This window comes from Pyricularia pennisetigena (genome assembly GCF_004337985.1).
Source record: "Pyricularia pennisetigena strain Br36 chromosome Unknown Pyricularia_pennisetigena_Br36_Scf_31, whole genome shotgun sequence".
NCBI classification, from domain to species: Eukaryota; Fungi; Ascomycota; class Sordariomycetes; order Magnaporthales; family Pyriculariaceae; genus Pyricularia; species Pyricularia pennisetigena.
Genome location: NW_021940943.1, coordinates 1 through 18,815, shown reverse-complemented (window position 1 = coordinate 18,815; position 18,815 = coordinate 1). Strand labels below are relative to the sequence as shown.

The window sequence follows — 18,815 nt, the reverse complement described above, 5'->3', positions numbered from 1 at the left end:
AATGACAATATTGATACCGCGACCACATACAAATCGGTGGGTGGTTCGGGGATGGAATGCTACACTGAGAGTTATTTAGTCTCAAAGAGGGTTTTTGAATTATATGGAAGGATTCCACCTACTATCCATTCGAGGCTTTTTCGCTTTTGTTGTACGGCAACGTATCTGCTTCGATTTGCGAGCCTGTTATGGCAACTTGAAATGCGTCCGTCGCGGCCTCGGGGTGGGTGATGTGACTATCCTGTGTTGTGAAGCTCCTGCGGGGTCCAGCCGGGGAACTACCGGTGCTGCTTTGGATCACCGAGTGCGGAGCTCGCGATGAATCTACCTCACACGCCTCAGGGCTTTGCTGATCGTTCCTAGCGTACTTAAGATTATGCAAACCCAGGTCGTTCCTCTCTGTGATCTTGCGCCCTATTATAATGGTCAGCCAAATACTCAAAATGCCGTTCTTCGGTTGAAACGGATGTATGCGTACGATAATTCCACTGCAAAACGCTATTTTCAATGCGCCTCCTCTCCTAGATCTCCGGCCTGAGTCCAGTCGTCTAACGCGATTTTCGACTTGCTCGAGAAGCCGTGTTGTCTTATGTCCTGTGACGATGGTGACTAGTTACATTGTCTCAACCCCGAATCCCTACGCGTAGGCGAGGTCTATGAACAGTTGCTGTACGTCTTTCCCTTTAAATATAACGAGGGGAGGTATAGCAACCCCCATGGCTGATATACATTCGATTATGCTCGTCCAGCCCCGCGTTCCGGGCTCTTTTCGTTGCAACGGCCGGATTTTATTAAGGCCTAATACCAGGCCATTAGATCTTTTACTTTCCTTTATACCGATTTCGTCCATATTCCACCTATTTGCCGGTTTGATATCGTTAATAACGGGATTGGTGATATAAAGCCACCAAGATTTAATTACCTCCGTAGTAGCGCCATCAACCCGGGCGTTGTCTATTCGACGGGGCCTTTGGGTTTTGAGGACTGGATAACGAGCCAAAAACCGGGCTATCCAACGTTTTCCAAGGCCCTCTGTTTCTCCAGAAGCTTGAAGGATTCGTTCCGCAAAAAAACGTAATTCCTGATGCGTTGGCGGTAGCCCTAAAGCGGCTTGGGCTAATACCCAATCAGCTAAATGTTTTTCCTGCTCCGGCGAAAGCTTTTGGAACGGTTTTTGAGCTTGTTTATAAGATTGTGAACCTTTTAATCGATGTTGAAGTGTAGATCTGGGATGCCCCATTTTCGGGAGCTTTTGTGGATTGATTGGCCATTTTCTATGTCAGAAATAGCGGTAAGAAGCTGATTTTCAGTATATTGTTTCATTGGGAGCTTAAGAAAAAGATTGTGCAGAAATTGACTCCAAAAGTGAAAAGTTCGTGGAGATACTTATAAAAAACGATACGAGGTGAAAGTGGCGGAGTAGATATTTTAGGGGCCCATCAGGGGGTGGCCAACGTTATGCCTGGGGCTTATTTTCGAAGAGATTCATGATCTATTCTGGAGATATACATGCAAGCGTATTCGGGTCTTGGGCGCCCAAACTACTGCCACTTCTCCCGCCTTGGTTTAGAATTTAATGGAGAAGCCCAAACTCAAGCACCAGCAAAGGTGAAAGGGAAGAATGCTACTATGTCGTTCATTGTCGACGGAAGATTGTTGCTGCCGCAGCGTCAGTGACAAAAGTTTAGCTAAAATTTTCCCAGTGATTCGGCATATGGTATGTCATCCGCACAATCGCAGTTCTAGGCAGCCATAGCCCCTCCCACATCTCCGCCTTGCTGCCCCGAATACAGTTACTGCTCGGTTACCTTCCATCGCTGCACTCTTCGAAATGGCGAAGAGTAAATGCGAAACCACAATGCCTAAGCCACTCCAGACACCAAAAAGGCTTTGTCAACCGAGACTCGGAGATTTTTCACTTCTCTTCTTTGTACATTTCTTCGTTCCCTCGGTATTGCGACTGCAAATACTCCTACCGAAACAAAATATAGCCCTGGCATTTGTGGGGAGACTTAATCCTAGCGCAAATTTGAGCTCCAGCCTAGAAAATAGACTCATCCGTCTTTGTCCTTTGACATGCAACCAATCGCTGCAGGGGACCTCACATAGCTCTAGGACCAGTTTTAATCTAATGCCACCATATGTCCTGACTTGTCTTCGTGTCTTGATGGCCAGCCTTTGGCTCATGGTTAACCACCACCTCCTGAGTGACGGTTATGCCACCTGCAGGCAGGCTCGAACTTTTGACTTTGTTTGATGAGAAGGGGCCCAGAAGCTGCCGGAGCGCTGGTAAGCTAGCACAGAAAACCACAGTTATCTGCTCGATGAACGACCAGATAACTATATCCACATTGTCCCATGTAGAATCTAGCGTGACGGTATACTGAACCACGAAGTTCATGCGAACCATTGAAGTAATGCATGCACTAATAAGCAGTTAGTAATGTTAACAACTTGAGATGGCGGAGCCTCATACAACAAGCCAACACTGAATAGCAAAAGTAATGCTACACGATGTCGACGACCCATGTTCAGGCGCCAAACTTCTGGAAAGGGCAGGATTAGTATAGCTATATCCTCCAGTATACTCAACGCTCCATTGCTATAAGCTATGGCGACGATATCCAAGCATTTCGAGCTTCTGATATGGCGGTCCCAGATTGACTCCACCGGAAGGCATTGAAGTGCAAACAGCACTGAATAGATGCAACCGTGAGAGGCGAGAACGACGTATAGCAGCTGTACACATTTTTGCAGCCGTCGCCCGGGGAAGACTTGACCGAGGAGAAGTAAGAAAGAAACTTTGCTGATGGTCTGGAGAACGATGTAGACGATCGATCCGATATAGAAATACTGTAGGGGATTAGCTGAATCATGATTGTGAAACGGGGAGAGAAGTGTACCTTGAGGATTAAATGTCCGTTTCCGATTGGAATTGTCCAATAGTGCATTCCAAAACCTAGCTGGGCGATATAAAGGTCAATGCCTGCTAATACCACCAAGAGAACCTATGTGTTCAATCAGCTTCAGTCAATGGTTTTCCGTAATCAGTGAAAGAAATACCATGCTCGTGAGTGCAGCGTACTCATCTCGCCAGAGCCTTCCTCCTTGCCTCTTCCTCGAGTATATCCTTAATGCGACCACGGGGAACAGCAGGGCAGAGCCAATGGCAACCGTGTTTTGCACTTCCGATGTTCTTGATGGCTTCGGGTATGCAGCACAAAGATCGGCCTCAACGGCAACGGCGACTATCGTCGAGTTAGGATCATCGCCTTCTTATTCGTATCTGGTGGACCGGTTGACTTACCCAGTTGGTCTTCGAATGAACACAACCTCTGAGCACAAACTGATAACTGAGCTTGAAGATCGAAGTTCGAACAAATGCACTTCTCTAACTCGTCGTGACAAGCATGCGATGCAAGAGCCTCGGATAGGCATGGATACTGTAGAGTCAATATGAGAGTTTTTTTCCCACCATAAGCTTGACACTTACAGCACAAAGTGGTATGTTTTCAAGTAAGTCCGTTATTGAGAGGCCTGTGACACTATGAGTAATGAAAAGGGCTAAGACAAGCAGGATTTTCATGACTTTGGTGACTGATCTTGTTTGATTCGCCTAGTTCCTCATAGTTGCCGCCGCTAAGGCAGTACCGTCAAGACGTCAAGGGTGCGAATTTAAGGTGGTGAGACAGATAGATTCTATGACTCGGCAGCTTTCGGCTTATGAAGACCACTGATGTATGGCATCCAATACGTAGCTGTCCATTGAATCCGTAATTGACTCATGAAAGCAGCAACATGAACTAAAGATTTGGCTGTTTCTGGACTTTGTCGTCTCCATTCTGTCATAATGTATACTGGCATTTAGTTACTTGTCAAAGTCTGGACAGATGGCAAGATGAGAAATTATGCAATCCAACCAGCCCACTCACTTCCCTTCGATCTTACGCATCCCCAGTGACATCGAATTTTCGTTCACAGAAGAAGCGCACATGAGACGAAGGAGGCTCGTGTGCAATATCTTGAAAGTCAACAGTTACAAACCTCAGCTCTTGTCATGTCATGTCATCAAGTGTACTTCTGTTGCAGCTCCTTGTAGGCGACCACACAGTGTTCAGGGTTGAGGTCCGATCAACCCTTGGCCAGACCATAAACCTTTCCCCTCCCTAGCTACCCATCTCTTCTGTCGTCAACTAAATGATCATCCCAAAGATCGACCTACAAAACAACTATTATCACAACCACAGCAAGGATCCTCGAGCGGCATGTATTCGGTTAGTCGGCAGGCCTAAACTAGTTTCCAGGCCCTGGAAATGGGTACATAGCTTTATTAACACATAGAGACCAAGTAGACTTCCATGTCCAGTAGTATAGCATTACGATAATATCGAGCATTAATCAGTACAAACAAGCTAAAACTTCCTAGTGAGTATCTGACGTGCCACGAGGCAGAATCATCGTCCAGGAGCTGCAGTTGCTTTCAGTCTCCTGTATTATTTTATCCCAATCATCCAGAAGGGCCAAGAGTGCATTAGTGTGAATTCGTAGCGACGAAAAAACCGACGATGATATTTTGTGCAAATTTCTATAGTATGCCAGTTCTCGTCTTAGGGACGCTACCTCTTCGTCGGGTTGCTGTGCTGAAACGGAGGTGCTGCCCCCCAGACCAGCAACATAGAGGTCAGTTAAATCAGGAGATGGAACTTGAATCTTGGGAGGCATTGTGTGTTACAGTTGAAATCTTCGAAATTTCAGATGCCTACGTAGGTGAAACGGTTGGGGCGAGTTAAAGAAAAGAAAATCATATTACTACAGATAAATCCTTTACAGGCGCTGAATATGTGCACCCTTTATTTGAGACTGTTTAAAAACCTGCCTAGCCCAAATCTGATCTGGATAACCGAAAAGTGCAGCAGGCGATGAAGCTTCAAAAATTGCTTCTTTAATCAAAATTTGTTGATGCAAGCCAAGCTCTAAGGAACTCTGGCCCAGCGGCATAGTAATAGATTATGATAGGAATGGGAGTGCCCATAGCCTCCAATAACATAGGGACCTACCCCCTGTGGACTATCGATAAGTAATATATACGCAAATGCAACGTAGTTTCAAACAGAGAATAGGGACTAAAGAGATGGCCTTCTCAAGATACCGAGAGTGGTAAATTGTAAAGTATGATCTTCAAAGCTGTATTTGATTTTGCCGTTTGGATTTCATACTTTGGCCACTGGCTTTTCGACGCTGTGTGACCCAACCAACCTGAGACAATAGCCCTGTGTCAACAAACCGATGTAGTATCCACGTATGCAATAACTACTCCTAGTGTTTCATTTGAAATTTCCCTGCCGCTTTCTCTTTCTCACATTTGGTCCTTTCCAGCGCAGTCCCCGAAGGCATACTACTTGTGGTTTAAACAATACTCTCCAACTGGTCTACTTGGATCAGCGCCCTTGCCGACCTGGTATCATGCTATACTGAGGGGCCTACATTGATTTCCTTAAGGATATATCTCATTGAAGTCGAAAAGAGGGCATCTGTTGCTGTCGGTAGGTCGGGCCAGTCGCATCTTTAATATTCGTGGTGACGTCCCGCTTTTTCGCTTCCACATTGGTTTGAAAGACTTATACGGCTACTTGATCAATTTCTCAAGCTTGCGGACAGATCTACCATGCGGACTGACCCTAGCTATTATGCTTGCTAAGCAACGATGCTCCTTGCTGCGGGTTGGCTATAGATCCCTCTTCGATCCCTAAGCTTGGATTTTATGGAGCTCTAAATTTTTACAAGTTTAATTTTAGGCTACATGGGTTAAGACTACACTACAATTGATATGATAAGGTGGAAGTATTTGTCCTCTGACATTCTTTACGGGCCCGCCGTTTTCGCCTGGCTTCATCACCAGTTAAGTGAGTTTGTCTGAGCGAACGGGGCGGATATCTTGGCTTCGCTGATGCCTCGATTACGATTGAACGACCTCTTTACGTTCTGGTGGAAGAAAACAAGCATCCTCCACCATTCATGGGTCAGACCCACCTTTGTTAGCGATTCACACCCAAACACACCAATAAGCTTAACAGCTGAAGAATTTTCGCCCTCCGGGCGCCGGTCGTCATGGCCTCACCAGAGGTCTCAAACCGCCGCGCGCGCCCGCAGAGCACGCCGCAGGCATTGCCGCCGGGCCAGGCCGAGTCGGAACACGTATCTCTCGACACGCGCACCGCTAATGCGCCTGAGCCGGCCGGCCGCGGAAGGTACTCCAGCCTCCCGGCCCTGGCCATCAAAACACTGCAGCAGGAGCTGGAAACCGTGGAAACAGTCGGCAGCTGGCTCGAAGAGGTTTTTGCAGCCAAGCTCGAAAGCTTACAGGCCCCGGAGGACGCCGCGCTTAGGAGAATTGTTCTCGAACTTGATGATGTGATCAGCGGCTGGTTCCTCAGTCGCACCCTCCCTGAAAAAGAGCGTTCGCGCTCCCCGTCGCGTTCGCCGACCAGTTCCAGCGAAAGGCGCAGCATCTTAATTACAAGGACGGGCACGGCGTCGTCGGCCTCTAAAGGCAAAGGCACGCCCACTAACAAATCGGTCACATGGGCCGAGCGAGCCGCCACGCCACCAGCGGCGGCCCCAACGCGAATATTAACCCCGGTCACGCGTTCGTACCCGATACGTACGACGCCCGGCAATGTACCTGACAGTTCCGCAGCTCCCTTCCAATCGGGCCGGAACCGCTCCCAAGCCCTGAAGCGTTTGACAGAACAACCGTCCAACCGCATCCTGATCCGCGTAAATGACAAATTGCGGATGGTGACGAGGGAGCCATACGCGGTAACGACCAAACTGGCCGAATTGGTCTCGGTGCCACACAGTGAAATCCCAAACGCCAAGCGTACCCCCACGGGCTGGGGTGTTACGGTGGCCTCTGAGGAAACACGGCAAAAACTCCTCAACCCCAGCGCGGTCAAGGCCATTATGGACGCATTGGACGCGCGGGAAGTCACTGTCCCGACAACCTGGCACACATACACCGTCTCTGGAGTGCCCCGAACGCTCAATTGCCTGGACGGAAGAAAGGACGTACATGAGGTAATCCAGGAGGAGATTACCGTGGCAGCAGGCCAGCAGCCAGTCAACTGGCATATTTCCAAACATGGTTACGACCCACATACGGCTGAGGGCACGTGGATAGTGTCCTTCGTTCAACCCGTAAAGCCCTTTCAGCTTTTTGGAGTGTCGAAACGTGCGCGGAAGGTTGAAAAATCACGCAAAATTACACACCACCACGACGGTTGCCAGGGATATTGCGAAATACGTCGCTGCGTACGGCAAGCGCGTTGCGGCATATGTGGTGAAGCAAAACATGCGACAGAGGAAGAGCCGTGCAAGGCAGCCCCCAAATGCGTCAATTGCCACGGCCATTTCCCATCCGGACATGAGAACTGCCCTGCCCGACCTTTGGTGGTAAATGGGAAGCTTGAACGACCTTCACAGCGTAAACTAAAGGGGATCCGCAGAATCGGACGTGCCAACCGTGCCGCGATTATCAACGACCGGGCTGAGGCGGCCCGCCGAGAGCCAGCACCTGCAATCCCGGTCCTAAACACCTCATCGCAGCATTCGCAAACCTCGAGCTCCCGATCGAGCATTTCAAATAAAAGAGCGCGGCCATGCGAGGCGGCAGGGGCGGACATCCGCAACTTCCTGCAGGCTGAACAGGAACGCGTGCACGACGAAATCGTTTGGGCAGCCGAAATGGAGGAGGACGCAGCGGCTGCCGAACCTTGCCCCGCTGATGTGATAGACTTGGAAGCAACCCATCGATTGATATGACGAAATACTCGCTCGGCAACATGCAGCGGGAACGCCTCGACGTAGTTTGGGCCAACGTAGGCAAAAGGATGGGTGTGCATCTGAGCCTGTTGGAGTTATGCCACCAGAGAGAAGTGGACCTGGTTAACGTCCAAGAGCCATGGTGCGGGCTAAAGACGACTACACAAACGCACCCGGGCTATGATGTCTTTGCGCCAGTGGACGAATGGCACGCGAGCACTTACGAAGCCATGACTGGGCTCCGGCCCCGGGTGCTCACCTACGTCAAGAAGGGGGCAGCCCTAGGGGCCGCACAACGACGGTTACCGCAGGGCCAAAATACGCGGGACGTACTTTGGCTCGAAATTAACGGAATATTGTTTATTAACGTATATAGGGCTCCGGGTACTGAGGCCGCGCTGGAAATGGTATGCAATACCGTGCCAAATGGACCCACGGTGATAGGCGGCGAATTTTACGTAACGGCTGCTGCATACCAGCCAGGCCGCACAGACGCACGCGGAGGGGATCAACTGACGGCATGGGCGCAAGCCCAGGGCATGCATTTTACAGGAAATATCGGCGTGCCCACCCACCGCGACGGGGGTTTATTGGATATGGTTTTTTCCAACCTCCCCAGCACAATAACTGTAGTTGACAGCAGTCTTTACACAGGCTCCGACCACGAATCTCTTTATACCACGCTGCGGACGCGCGGCGTCCCCCGCCCGGAGGCGGTCAACGTTTCGGTTAGGGACGACCGGCTACCAAAGTTCGCGGAGCTACTTGCTTTTGGCTTGCAAGATATGCCGGACCCGGGATCCGCGGCCGATGGCTACGCATTGGACGCGTGGGTAGCTGAATTTACAACTTTATGGGAGCAAGTGACGTGGGTCGTGGGTACGCCGGCGGGAAAAAGGGGCAGCTCGGCTCCCTGGTGGACCGAAAACTGCCAACGGCTTTGGGCCGAATTTCAGCGGGTTAAGCGGAGCGCTGTAAATAGGGCAAACGCCTCTGCCGAGGAGAAAGCTTACACGAAAGGGGTGCGGGCCGCGAAGCGGGAGTACTGGAGGCACCGGATTGACCAACTGCGCGACGATAAGGATTTGTGGAACATGGTGGGCTGGCTGGGAGCCGGACCACGCCTCCGGTCCCCGCCGCTGGTTATTAACGGCGAGCAAGTGAGCGAGCCTTTAGCAAAAGCGGAAGCACTGCAACGGGAGGTGCTTGGCCGATTTTCGGCGGAGGATGACCTGCAGGGAGACCCCTTGGAGGCCTGGTCGCCGGACGAGGCTAAAATCCCTTTATACNGTTGGAGTTATGCCACCAGAGAGAAGTGGACCTGGTTAACGTCCAAGAGCCATGGTGCGGGCTAAAGACGACTACACAAACGCACCCGGGCTATGATGTCTTTGCGCCAGTGGACGAATGGCACGCGAGCACTTACGAAGCCATGACTGGGCTCCGGCCCCGGGTGCTCACCTACGTCAAGAAGGGGGCAGCCCTAGGGGCCGCACAACGACGGTTACCGCAGGGCCAAAATACGCGGGACGTACTTTGGCTCGAAATTAACGGAATATTGTTTATTAACGTATATAGGGCTCCGGGTACTGAGGCCGCGCTGGAAATGGTATGCAATACCGTGCCAAATGGACCCACGGTGATAGGCGGCGATTTTAACGTAGCGGCTGCTGCATACCAGCCAGGCCGCACAGACGCACGCGGAGGGGATCAACTGACGGCATGGGCGCAAGCCCAGGGCATGCATTTTACAGGAAATATCGGCGTGCCCACCCACCGCGACGGGGGTTTACTGGATATGGTTTTTTCCAACCTCCCCAGCACGGTAACTGTGGTTGACAGCAGTCTTTACACAGGCTCCGACCACGAATCTCTTTATACCACGCTGCGGACGCGCGGCGTCCCCCGCCCGGAGGCGGTCAACGTCTCAGTTAGGGACGACCGGCTACCAAAGTTCGCGGAGCTACTTGCTTTTGGCATGCAAGATATGCCGGACCCGGGATCCGCGGCCGATGGCTACGCATTGGACGCGTGGGTAGCTGAATTTACAACTTTATGGGAGCAAGTGACGTGGGTCGTGGGTACGCCGGCGGGAAAAAGGGGCAGCTCGGCTCCCTGGTGGACCGAAAACTGCCAACGGCTTTGGGCCGAATTTCAGCGGGTTAAGCGGAGCGCTGTAAATAGGGCAAACGCCTCTGCCGAGGAGAAAGCTTACACGAAAGGGGTGCGGGCCGCGAAGCGGGAGTACTGGAGGCACCGGATTGACCAACTGCGCGACGATAAGGATTTGTGGAACATGGTGGGCTGGCTGGGAGCCGGACCACGCCTCCGGTCCCCGCCGCTGGTTATTAACGGCGAGCAAGTGAGCGAGCCTTTAGCAAAAGCGGAAGCACTGCAACGGGAGGTGCTTGGCCGATTTTCGGCGGAGGATGACCTGCAGGGAGACCCCTTGGAGGCCTGGTCGGCGGACGAGGCTAAAATCCCTTGGGACACCCAGGTTAGTGCGGAAAAGGCGGAGCGCTCCTGCATTGGGGTTACGAGCACGTCCCCGGGCATCGACGGAATGACCGTCCGGCTACTCAAAGCCGGATGGGCTTCGTTGGCCGAGCCGGTGCGCAGGCTCTACCAACGTTGCCTGGAACTCGGACATTTCCCAGCGCCTTGGAAGAAGGCCGAAGTCGCGATGCTACCGAAAACGGGGAAGAAAGACCGGAGCAGCGTTCGATCTTGGCGGCCTATAGCCCTCCTTTCCTGCATCGGAAAAGGCCTCGAGAGGCTCGTTGCACGCCGGATAGCTTGGGCCATACACGACAACGGGCTCCTTAGCTGCACCCACGGCGGTGCCCTACCCAAGCGATCGGCGACGGATCTGGTTTGTGCCCTCGCCCACGATATCGAGCAGGCTTTAGCTCGCGGGGAGGAAGTTACCCTTGTCGCATGCGACGTCCAAGGCGCCTTCGACGCCCTCCTCCATGGGCGATTAATACGGAAAATGCGGAGCCTCGGGTTTAGTAAAATGCTCCTTAGGTTCGTAATTAATTTTTTAAGCGGCCGCCAGGCCCGAGTCCGGCTGGAGGGTACGACCACGGGCTTTAGGCGGCTTGAGTGCGGCACCCCGCAAGGGTCTCCCCTTTCCCCGATCCTATATATGCTATATTTGGCGTACCTCGTCAAAAAACGGTGCGAAGTGGCGGCTGGCATACGCAGACGACGTGCTTACATGGAAATCGTCACCCTCGTTGGAGGAGAACGTACGTTGGCTGGAAGATAAACTCCGGGATATGCACGAAATTGCGGCGGAAGAGAAGATCCATTTTGCAGCGGAAAAGACAGAGGTGATCCATATCACTAAGAAAAGGCACGGTCGCAACCCGGAAATCCGGATTAATGGTAGAACGGTTACCCCGGTCCAACTACCGGGCGGTCGACGCGGACAAAGCGCCTCCGGGGCCGAGCGCTACCCGGGCATGCGTTGGCTTGGTTTTTGGTTCAGCCGACGGCTAGACGGGCGCCGCCACGTGGCCGAAAGGGCTGCCAAAGCAATGGCGGTCGCTGCCCACCTCAAGAGCTTTGGGGCAGTAAAATACGGACCGCCTGCGGCTGCACTTCGCAAGGCAGCGGTGGCATGCGTGGGTTCCTCGGCCACCTACGCAGCCGAGGCATGGTACAACCCAGCGCACAAACAAAGAGGACTTCTCAAAGCATTGAACAAACCGCTGGTTTTAGCGGCACGGGCAATCCTCCCGGCGTATAAAACCACCCCCTCGTCCACTGTTCTCAGGGACGCAGGACTACCCTCGGCCCGCGTCGCGCTGGCCTACACCCGCCTGAAATACGGCGCCCGACTAAGGCTCGCGGACAAGGGGCACCCCCTTGTCAGCCGCCTGCGTGAAACACCTCGTGCCCGCAACTCGGGCCATTCGGCCACGACCCTGCAAACGGCTGCACAACTTCTCCCGCGGATCCGGAGACTAGAGTTGCGCGCACCTCGCAATGCCCCGGATTCTCGCACTGACCCCACCGGAGGAGTCCCAAAAGAGGAAGCGGCCCGCCGCTTTATCGAATGGCTGGACATGGTATCACCTGACGATATCGTGGTATATACGGATGGTTCGGAAAAACACGAAAATAACTGCGTCCAAATAGGGTACGGATGGGCCGCTTTTAGGGCGGGCCTGGAATTTGCCGCAGGCTCCGCATTTATTACGCCGGAAAGCCACGTTTTCGACGCCGAGGCGATTGGCGCCCTAAGAGGGCTACAGGCGGCAGCCAAGGCCCAGCCAGGCGCCCGGATCTGGATTTGTGTGGACAGCACCTCGGTTATTTGGGGTCTTAGAGGCGACGCGCCGCGTTCGTCCCAATGGGCCTTTTTGGAGTTCCATGACCTTGTCGATCTACTCCGAAAACAAGGTACCGAGGTTCGGGTCCGTTGGTGCCCTGGGCACCAGGGAATCCCGGGAAACGACCGGGCTAACGAGCTGGCCAAGGCCGGCTTTGCCGGACCGCCGGACCCAGACCCGAGGGCTTAGCAAACCACGTATAGCGGTGCCGGCACGGTCCTCAGAGCCATTCTTTCGAATATAGAGAAGGACTGGTGGCGTAAAGAACTTTGTGAACGGTCCCCCGCATATAGGGAATGGAAATTCCAATACACACCGAGAAAGGAGCCCGAGGAACTGCGTTTGCCAAGACCCCTACTGGGCCATTACTTGGCCATGAGGACCGGCCACGGCGATTTCAAAGCCTACCATGACCGTTTCAACCACCAGGATGCAAACACCTCGTGTGCCTGGTGCTGGAAGCGGACCTCCCCTGAACACCCGGTGCACTGCCGCTTTTCGCGGGCGGTGTGGAGAAACTGGCCGTGGCCTGACAACGAGCGGCCGGTCGGGCCGCCAGACCGCGCCCAACGCCGCAAATTCTTCCAGACAAGCCTCGGGCAACCGAAAAGCTTTGAGGCGTTTTCGATAGCCACCAACTACTTCAGCGCCCGCCCCAGAGCGGCCCGCCAGCGCCCCGCGCGCCACGAACGCACTTTACGCCTAGGGACACCGATCGTAAACGACTCGAACTCTGACGAGGAATAGACTTACTGCCTTTTCACCCACACTTCACGGCACAAGCCGTCAGACGAACCCTCCGTGCACCTTAGGCACGGGGTCGCGTCAGTGAACTAACCCCCTAAGCAGGACCGGGCCCGAACCCGGTCAGGCACGATCCGCCTCTGCCCTCCTTGTTTTCCCCCTGTGTAAATAAAGAAGATAGAACGCGCGCCGAGATACCCCTCGGGAGGTTGCTAACGGCCGGCTAACAAGCCGGGCCGAGCCCGGCGTTAACTAATACTACTACTACTACTACTACTACTACATCAAACAAATACAATGCGCGCTTCATCCACTTTTCTCGCTGTTCTTTTGACGTTTGCGTCGGCTGTTATAGCTGCCCCGTCCTCCAACCAGTATGAACCACCTTATCGACCTGGAAAGACAAAGTCTAAAGAAAAAGTCGCTGGTCCATTTGAATCAACCACATTCCCTCCGCCTTTACCTGGCTTTAAAGCTTATCAAAGACCTTTTCAGCCGGACGAGAAAAAGCCTAAAGAAAAAGTGGCTGGTCCATTTGAATCAACCACATTCCCTCCGCCTTTACCTGGCTTTAAAGCTTATCAAAGACCTTTTCAGCCGGACGACCAACAATAATTTTGCCATTTCCCAAAACTTATTGTTTTGTTTGCCCCGATCTCCATCCCAAAACGGAAGGGTCAACTTTTTGTTTAAAAGCCGTTAAAAGGACAATTTTGCTTCAACGGGTGTGAAAACGTTATTGAGGGCCAGTAAAACTCCTGGTAAATAAAAACAAAAATAGTTTGTTGTTTTTAGTTTTAACTCCATCAAAAAAATTCTTTTGGGACTGCGAATATTTAAACTTTGAAAGGTGAATGTTTTTCAAATCTGTTATATTACGAATTCGTACCTATTACATAAATCCCGGACAATGGATAACACGTAAGGTGTCACGAAAGCGATCCCAATGAGACAAGGCTGCAATATAGGGGCGATTCTACTCGAAGATCTAAAGCTAAGTGTAAAGGAAGAAGAAAGGCACGCAGTGCCAATCGCGTACACGCGCCTAAGCGAACAAATAACAAACTCACCCTGGCGCCTTGTCACGTGAGGTGGAGCTAGTCACGGTTGGCAGTCGCCCAGGCACGCCACTCCGTAACACCAACCTTTAACTCCTGAAAAGCGTTTATTAGTTCTCGACGGCCAGGGATCACACGTCACCGACGAATTTATGCTTGTTTGCCCCCAAAATAACATTCAGCTCCTATATTTTTTCCTGTAATGTACTTTACGGGGTTGATATAGGTCGTAGGTCGGAAACAGTAAAAGGACCATTTGCGTCTGGATTTTAACAGGGGGACGGCGTCCAATAGGGGTGCGGTCCACCGCCCCGCCGCCGCGCGCGGGCGCGGGCCGTCGAGTGGTGCCCAGGGTGAAAATTTTTGATTTGTTAGTATTTCTGATTTTCTAATTGCCGCTGCACTTGCAATAGTGAGGCTGCGGGGCTGTTATGTTAAAATCTCGCATGTTGCAGTTTTATTTTTGTAGCAGCGCTTTCGTAATAATTCCATTGTTCTAACTAGGTTTTAAAATAATGGATTTTACCGAATTTCTTTATAAGCAAGGCGCCCATGCATTATCTTATGAGCCGTCAACCAAGCGTAAACCTCGTCAAACCTCCCTACGTTGCCTTAACTGTGATTTCCTTTTAATTTAAAAGCCGGGCCTTTTTTTCCCCAAAACAATCCAACCTGGAGGGAAGTCGCCCGACAAATTGCAATTATCGTCTGATTTAATATGGACCCAGTTTGGACCAACTTTCATGTCCATTTTCCAAGAGCTGTAACAGGTTCCAGCATCTTGACGTACGTTGTTTTTAAACATAAACCAAAAACATTCGGGTACAGGAATACCAGGGTGGTCGAAAAAGTTAGGGTCTCGCTCTCGACTTAGGTCGATAGCGCGTTTTTCTATATATTTGTTGCCCGTTTCGGCATTGACGACAGCGACAGTTCCCAAAGTGAGAAGGAATGTGTTAAAAGTGGTAACACGCATATTGACTTTTCAAAATAATGTCTTTTGCAAACAAAGTTAAAGAAGAGTCTGTAAAATGTTAAAAAGTATGTTTAAAAATGGGAAGGCGAAAATTGAAAGACTGTTGATGTGTGCAGAGTGGCAGTTGAATAAATTGGAATTGGATTTTACGAGGGCCATTTATATTATCCGCCCCCTCTTCAAACCGTGACCTTCACTTTTACTTGCATTCACCTAATTACAAGTTAATTATTCAAAATACTTTCCTGCATAATAATAGAACCTTCAATAATTCATCGCGTAAACAAAAGAAAAGCAGTCGTTCGACTATTAATACACATTTATATGCTTGCATTATGAGTAAATTTAACATGTAATGCCGCAAAAGATTTAAATTGAAATGCCTTCATCCCGCGACACCCAAAAATAGAAATACGAATAACAAAGGGCGGCTGGCAGCCAATAATGATCAGGACTGTAACCGACAATAACGCAAAGAGGAGCCCGACTCCAACCAAAGGGAGGACAGGAATGCCTAACTTCTGAATCGAGACTATCTGTACCATTCGGAGCCATAGGGGGAACTAACAAGGAGCAAATGAATGGAGTTAGCAGCAGGATACAGGAAAAGAAAGGGTAGCAAACGACAAAGAAACAAAAAGTATTACGTGATAATGATGGACTTTCTGAGAACGGAGCTCTGTTTTGGTTTGGTGAGAGATAGAGGAGTTCCTAACTGTTGGCAGTTGTTTGCAGCAACGATGTCTGCGACCTAAATAGTGTAACTAGTGTAAGTTTTGGTTAATACGGCTGCAAGATTTTATTTTCGTTCTATGACAACAAACCATAGTATCGGATGGATCCACCATCCTATAGACTAACTTCAATTTCGATGTTTTTGTTTACCTTAGGCACAAATATTGCCGGTGTCACATGCGCCGAAGTTTAATGTTGAACTTTCGCTGTTGATGTGCGCCTTAGGGTTAGGGTTAGGGTTAGGGTTAGGGTTAGGTAACAGAAGATGGGGTGAAGACAAGTTGCAGAAAATGATGAACGAAAAACACTTTGCCGACGCTGGTCTCCGTGGTAGGAAGAACTTCAACGTTTCGCCTGTGTTGTGGCTCATCAGGGCTAATGTGAGCATTGATTCGGGAGAAAGCGCGGTTTTTGTAGACGATCCCGTCTGTGCACGGTCAGTAATGACAAACAATCACTGGTTACCGGCTGTCTGGGTCGTCACAGTGACGGCGCTAACTTGCATCCCCAGCCCCTCTTTTAATGAGGGGTAATGTGCCCAACCACCTCTTGGCTTGCGCCAACGGAGGAACTTCATCCCGCTCGGAGGAGAGTCGTGCCGACAGGTCACGTGGTTAGGTTAGGGTTAGTGGTTAGTGGTCCGGGTTCGATCCGGACAGTCAAAGACCTAACCAGTAATGCTAAGTAGTCAAGTGGCTTTTTGAAGGCCTTCCTGCGACGGAGAGGACGCACGCATCGCCCGCAATCATAGTTCAAGAGCTTGGCCCCGAGTCAGAAGACTAATAACATCCGGCAGACATTTAACTCGGGTTGCCAATCCGTACCTTCGAGGGCTGTCTCTGGTCGGCTTCTTCGGTGAACTGCAAGAAGAACTAATCCCATGGCGAGAGGCGTGGGCTCAAGTTTTTGTACTCGTCCAGCTCGGGTGGCATTTACAAGGGTGATCCCACTCCCTCACGTGCCGTCCAGGGTCACCCAACAAGGTCTCTCTTAAAGGCCACTTTGCAGCGGGGAGACCCACCCCCTTCGGGCACGTTGCCGGCTAGCTTTTCTTTCCTACTAACTTGGCCCCTCTTCCGAAGGAAGGAGCAAAAGTGTCTTGTTCCAGGTCGATAACAAGTCGAAGAGGCTTGTTGTTCGACCGAGGCTTCGAATCAGCGGCTGTTTGAGGGACTCCGGCAGCTCTTCCTTTGTCCACAGCGATCTTGCTGCATCTAGCACCTCCTTGACATCTACATAATCCCACACTGGGTTGTAATGGCCTGACAACATGAGTGGTGCGCCGTTATCTATCTTCTGTTTGGGAAGAAGGATACGGGCTCTGTCGTCATATTGAATCTGTAGGAACCATTGTCTCAGTGTCTCCACCGGATATCCCCTCCGGCGGAGATTGCCATAAAATTCCATACGGGCTTCTGCAAAGAACTCGTATCTAGAGCAAAGAATGGCAAATCTTGTGAGCTCGGCTTTGACAAAGCCTTTCTTGACATGCAAGGGGTGAGCTGAAGACCAGGGAATGTAGAGAAAACGGTTCATGGGTTTTCGGAAGAGTCTGGTGTGGCAGACTCTGAGATGATTCTCATGAGGAATTCGCAGCAACTCAATGTCGAGGAACTCATTCCGGACCGGTGAACTGTCCCACCGGACTGTAAGGTTTCCTAGGCGGAACCTGTCGACAAAGTCCGATTGTTCTTCTTTGGTACCCTGCAATATGCAGAGGATGTCGTCAATGTATCGAACATAGAGTAACACTCCATCTTGATTGACAATCCTGGCTTTTCGTTCGAAGTAGGCAGCGTAAATGTTGGCCAGCACTGGGGCGCACGACGTGCCCATGGCTAGGCCCATCTTCTGCCTGAACGTTGTGCCACGGTATCCAAAGTAGTTGTTGACCATGACAAAATCTACCATTTTGCGGATGGCAGACGCTGGGATGGTCGAGCTACTCATATAAAGTTTCCAGGCACCGGCGATGACTTTCGCGCAGTCCTTGGGTGGGATGTTTGTGTAAAAGGAGGTCACGTCTCCAGTTGCAATCACCACAGGCTTTGTATTTGTAGTTCGCACCTTCTCGATTTGTAGGATGACATCTTTGGAAGATGCAACAACCCAGGGGAAGCGCTCGAGGAGGGGCTGAAGAAGATGATCTAGTACTTCGGACACTGATGTTGTGACCCATGAATGTGAAGGTACAATGGGTCGGAGCGCCCATGGTTCCTTGTGTACCTTGGGTATACAATGGAACTCAGGGAGCACCAGCTTCTTGGGTGTTCGAATGTACTTGTCCAATTGGTTTGGAAGTCTCCAAAAGGGTAGGAGGCTGATCATTTCTTTGACGAGCTCAGATGTGGGTATTGATGTGACTTGTTCATAAGTGCTGACATCAGATAGCATCTGTAAAATTTGTGAGTCGTACCAATGTAGTGGCATAACCGCTAGGCCAAGGTTCTTGTCCGTCAGCTTGGCTAGTAGCTCATGCTGGGCAAGGTAGTCTTGAACAGTTTTCCAGGCCTTGAAAGGCTTGGAACTGGGTCTTACAGCTGAGCTCGTGAGGGCCCGAGCACAGTGTGCATCGATCACTCTCTCAGCTGCATGTAGACCTTGTTCAATCCAGTCAGATGCTGGGGGCGGTTGCCATCTATTGTTGGGGACATGAAACTTAGGAATAAAGTCTCTGCTCGTTTTGTCTCGGAAGAACCAACGGTTGCGTACCGAGCGCCGAAGTTTGAACTTGGCTTCGTCTATGTCATCCAGTGAGGGGGCTTGATGTAGAATAAACTTGTGATTGACAGCTAACATGTATCCAATGTCTTTTGGCAGATCGACACTGGAATGTTGAAAGACTCCGGGTTCGGCCGTGTGCCACGTTCCGAGTTCCCATTCTCTCATAAGAGAGACTGCTATCTTAAGTCTACACGATGAGGACAAGCTTGCATACACTGGGGGATAGGTTTCCGCGTCATAACTGTGGAAATCTCTAGAACACTGAGAAAGAAAAGCTGAAGTCGTCATCGTCTTCCCTGCTTCTTCTTCGGAGATGTCTTTTTTAGGGTTAGGGTTAGGGTTAGGGTTAGGGTTAGGGTTAGGGTTAGGTAACAGAAGATGGGGTGAAGACAAGTTGCAGAAAATGATGAACGAAAA

At 51.0% G+C, this 18,815-nt stretch overlaps 3 protein-coding genes across 3 annotated transcripts; all 3 read right to left on the bottom strand.

Moving 5' to 3' along the window:
- Nucleotides 1–2,128: 2,128 nt before the first annotated feature.
- Nucleotides 2,129–3,246, bottom strand: PpBr36_11462 (uncharacterized protein; the record flags this gene model as incomplete). The annotated part of the gene is made up of 4 exons (XM_029898562.1): nucleotides 2,129–2,426; nucleotides 2,477–2,853; nucleotides 2,904–3,008; nucleotides 3,064–3,246. Coding segments are annotated over 4 exons (963 nt in total), but the record flags the coding sequence as incomplete, so codon positions are not given.
- An 11,458-nt stretch (nucleotides 3,247–14,704) lies between these two features.
- On the bottom strand, nucleotides 14,705–14,939 carry PpBr36_11461 (uncharacterized protein; the record flags this gene model as incomplete). The annotated part of the gene is made up of 2 exons (XM_029898561.1): nucleotides 14,705–14,724; nucleotides 14,780–14,939. The coding sequence occupies 2 exons, from the start codon at nucleotides 14,937–14,939 to the stop codon at nucleotides 14,705–14,707; spliced, it is 180 nt and encodes a 59-aa protein (XP_029743121.1).
- A 1,794-nt stretch (nucleotides 14,940–16,733) lies between these two features.
- Nucleotides 16,734–18,200, bottom strand: PpBr36_11460 (uncharacterized protein; the record flags this gene model as incomplete). Its single annotated transcript, XM_029898560.1, has 1 exon — nucleotides 16,734–18,200. Exon 1 carries the CDS (start codon nucleotides 18,102–18,104, stop codon nucleotides 16,734–16,736), a length of 1,371 nt encoding a protein of 456 aa, XP_029743120.1. The 5' UTR covers nucleotides 18,105–18,200.
- Nucleotides 18,201–18,815: the final 615 nt, after the last annotated feature.